The sequence below is a fragment of the Drosophila rhopaloa genome, unplaced genomic scaffold, assembly GCF_018152115.1.
Source record: "Drosophila rhopaloa isolate 14029-0021.01 unplaced genomic scaffold, ASM1815211v1 contig_2, whole genome shotgun sequence".
In the NCBI taxonomy this organism is placed as follows: Eukaryota; Metazoa; Arthropoda; class Insecta; order Diptera; family Drosophilidae; genus Drosophila; species Drosophila rhopaloa.
Window position 1 is genome coordinate 3,173,688 of NW_025335083.1, and position 4,104 is coordinate 3,177,791.

General features: G+C 44.0%; 1 protein-coding gene across 1 annotated transcript; it reads left to right on the top strand.

Moving 5' to 3' along the window:
- Nucleotides 1–204: 204 nt before the first annotated feature.
- LOC108047262 (prolyl endopeptidase) lies at nucleotides 205–2,681 on the top strand. Its single transcript, XM_017127371.1, has one exon. It carries the CDS (start codon nucleotides 242–244, stop codon nucleotides 2,531–2,533), a length of 2,292 nt encoding a protein of 763 aa, XP_016982860.1. The 5' UTR covers nucleotides 205–241; the 3' UTR covers nucleotides 2,534–2,681.
- Nucleotides 2,682–4,104: the final 1,423 nt, after the last annotated feature.

Below are 4,104 nucleotides of genomic sequence, written 5' to 3' on the forward strand. Positions count from 1 at the left end.
AAATCTAAATCTTTTAAGCAAAAAATTGTCGCTTAAAGTTAACCGAAAAAAATTACACGACTTTAATAGTTTCAATTAGATTTACGACAAGATAATTAAAAACAAATTATTAAAACTGTTTAACAAATAGATTAAATTATTGATATATTTCTTTAAAAGTTGGCCTTCAAAATAATGTCATTTTGACAGAACATCAATTTGAATTTCGTTAAACTTCCTTCGTCTTTTTTTTCGAAAACAAATGCTGAAATTATTTTTCAAATTAAGTGCAAATAGGCGCAGCCATCAGACCATAAAAAAGACCCTACTCTCGCAACCTTTGGATCACTTGACCATGTCCCGACCGAATGCTTCGGTCAATCGTCCCACGGACCTGAGTCGTCCGTCAGTCGAGGAATCGAATGCGAGGATTGTGTACCCAGAAGCACGGAAGGATAATAAAGCCGAGGAAATGATACATGATTACAGAATACGAGACGTTTATCGTTGGCTTGAAGATCCTGATTCGCAAGAAACTCAACGATTTGTGAATGCGCAAAACAACATTAGCCAGCCGTTTCTCGAAAAATGCGAGGAATGGGAGAGTATCAATAATAAATTGACGAAGCTGTGGAATTTCCCGAAGTATGGATGCCCCATGCGTTACGGAAGTTACTATTACTACTTCAAGAACACGGGCCTGCAGAATCAGAGTGTTTTGATGCAGCAGGAGACTTTGGACAGCCCCGAGGTGATTTTCCTGGATGCCAATAGCTTATCCGCGGATGGAACCACGGCATTGAGCCAGAAAACATTCTCCGAAGACGGCGCTTTCATGGCCTATGGACTGAGTGAAAGTGGTTCGGATTGGAATAAAATCCGCATACGTAGAACAAAGGAGCGCACCGATTTTCCTGAGACTCTGGAGAAGGTGAAGTTTTCAAATGTCTCCTGGACGAAGGACAACAAGGGCTTCTTCTATGGTCGGTATTCAGGTCAAGATGGCAAAACTGATGGATCGGAGACAAAGCAGAACGAAAACCAGAAACTATATTACCATCGAGTGGGAGAAAGTCTAGATCTGGATACTTTGGTTGCCGAATTCCCTGAACATCCTTCATGGCGGTTCCAAACCGATGTTTCCGAGTGCGGAAAATATCTGATCTTATCTATAAGTCATACTGTCCGCGATAATATGCTGTACTATGCTGATTTGAAGCCCGACGAGGCTATCACCTCGAAGCTCGAGGTGAAGCCCATTGTTGATAAATTTGAGGCTGACTACGATTACATAACCAACGAAGGATCCAAAATGTACTTTCACACCAACAAAGATGCTCCCAATTACCGCGTGGTGGTGATTGACTTTGAAAATCCCGCTGAGGCGAACTGGTCCACCCTGATACCCGAACACGAAAAGGATGTCCTGGAGTGGGCCAAGTGCGTCAATGGGGACAAGCTAGTGGTGTGCTATAACCGCGATGTGAAGAACATCCTTCAGGCCTGTGAGTTGCACACTGGGAAACTCATTCGACAATTCGGCCTGGATATTGGCGCTATAAACGGGATTTCTGGAAAAAAGAAGTATTCCGAGATCTTCTACAGTTTCTCATCGTTTCTAACGCCAGGAATCATCTATCACTACGACTTTACTAAGCCCGTTGAGAAGCCAAAAGTACTGCGAGAAACGAGCCTCAATCTGGATGGATTTGACCGGGACAACTACAGTGTGGAGCAGGTGTTCTATAAAAGCGCCGATGACACCGAAATACCCATGTTCATTATACAAAGAAAGAGGGATGTTGTGGAGCCCCGACCTTGCCTTCTGTACGGTTATGGCGGGTTTAACCACAGCCTGATGCCATCGTTTGGCATAACTGGTCTAATGTTTATGGACACTTTTGATGGGGTTTTGGCCTTTCCCAACCTGAGAGGAGGCGGGGAGTATGGTGTGGAGTGGCACAACGGAGGCAGGCTGTTCAACAAGCAGAATTGTTTCAATGATTTCCAAGCCGCCGCCGAGTACTTGAGCCAGAACAACTACACCACCAAGGATCGGTTGGCCATACAGGGCGCCTCGAATGGTGGCCTTCTGGTGGCTGCCTGCATCAATCAGCGGCCGGATCTTTTTGGGGCAGCCGTTGCCCAGGTCGGAGTTATGGATATGTTGCGATTCGACAAATTCACCATCGGTCATGCCTGGTGTTCGGACTATGGAAATCCCAACGAGAGGGAGCACTTTGCAAACCTCTTCAAGTACTCGCCGCTGCACAATGTTCATATTCCGCTGAACCCAAATCAGGAGTATCCTTCGACTCTGATCCTGACAGCCGATCACGACGATCGTGTGAGTCCTTTGCACTCTTTCAAGTTTGCAGCCGCTCTCCAGGAAGCCGTGCGACATTCGGAGTACCAACTGAACCCCATTCTACTGAGGGTTTACACGAAGGCAGGTCATGGAGCTGGAAAGCCCACCAGGATGCGCATTAGTGAATCCACCGACATAATCACGTTTCTCAAGAAGACCCTCAATGTCGACTGTGTCAATCTTTGAAGGAAGTTGTCCTAAAATATACAAGATGGGTGTTTCGGATATGAATCGAAATTATTTTTGAAATTATTTTGGACATTTTCCAGTTATTTAAGAAGGATTTGTAGTTGGTCCCTAGTTCACATAAACCGATAACCTAAACACTTTTAAATAAGAGTGCTTGCTAACTATAATTGTGAAATTTTAGTTAGTATATTCCAATCATTAAGACTCCTTGATGTCGTAAATCAAATGTGTAATCAGTTGAATTTAATTAGAAAAAAGGCGCCCAAACAGCGAGGCTGTCATGGCGGAGAAGCCTCCACTCAGAGTACTTTGCGACTGCATAATCGCATGATAGTCGAGCGATTAACGCTCAATACGGTCGCTGAGCATGCGATGAAGGGGGTATGCGAGGTGGGGGGGGAAGGGGGTTCCAGACAGAAGCTGCCAGAGGCGAACAGGCCGCCAGCTTCTGCCCACTGACACTGGGCCGAGAGCTTGGGAGAGTTCTGGTAGTTGTGTAATGTCTGCTGCCAACTTCAGGGTCCCAGCATGGGTCTGCAGAGCCCTCTTCCTCGTCTCGGCCTCCCGGTATCGGGGCAACGCGATCGAAAATGGATTTGTATCAATATCGACTCACTAACATGATTCCAATAAATTAATATGCATACATGGCAGCACACAGACATCGACTGTTGTCTGCTTTTCGGCCGGAGTCCGGGGTCTGAGTCGAAGTCGAAGTCTGAGTCTGAGTCTGGAGTCTGGAGATCTCGATCGACATCGCAACACGATGATGCATGTGCAGTGTCTCTGAGTTGTGATCGTGTTAATGTAAATAATTGCCAGCCAGTCGGACGAAGCCCAGTCGAATGCTCCTATGGCTGTAGTGTGGTATGGTAGATGTAATTAAAATCTCTCCGCTTCTCACTTTCTGCCTGCATTTTGTCCAGCTTGTTCGCCGTTGGCCAAGGGAGATTCGTCTTGACTGATATGGAAGTGCGCGACATACACGCAAGGCTTTTTTCCCCCTCTCAGTTTTCCTTTTCTTCTTATTTTGGGCAGCTTGATGCTGATGCTGACAATTCACGAGTTCGGCTTGGCATCTGGCGAAATTCGACGGAGATTGAGTAAAGAAAAAGCTGTGAGCCATTTCGATTCAGTTAGCAAGCCGTCTAATTGGCATTGTTACTTGCATTAAGCCAAGGGGGAAACATTTCAAGTGGTGGTAACTTTAATTGCAATCAAATTTATCAGCACTTAGCTCCAGAAATCTTAAAAAGTTAGTCGGGTTTTTCCCCAAAATAAGAAACACCGAAAAATTAATATTAAAAGCTATTTAAAACTTAATAAAGCATAAACATAATGATGCCGATTTTTGAGATATTTTTAAATTTTATTTGGAACTTAAGGTTTTGATTATTAAGATACACTATAAACTATCCGTTTTGCCTGATGAAGTTTTGGGTGGAAACTTTTTTTAGTCACTGTATAGTCAGTGTATAGTCAGTTAAACTTGAACATTATTCAAATAAAATTGGATTCAAAAATGAATTCTCAATCCTTTTCGAATAACAAACAAGAAAGGAATAAAA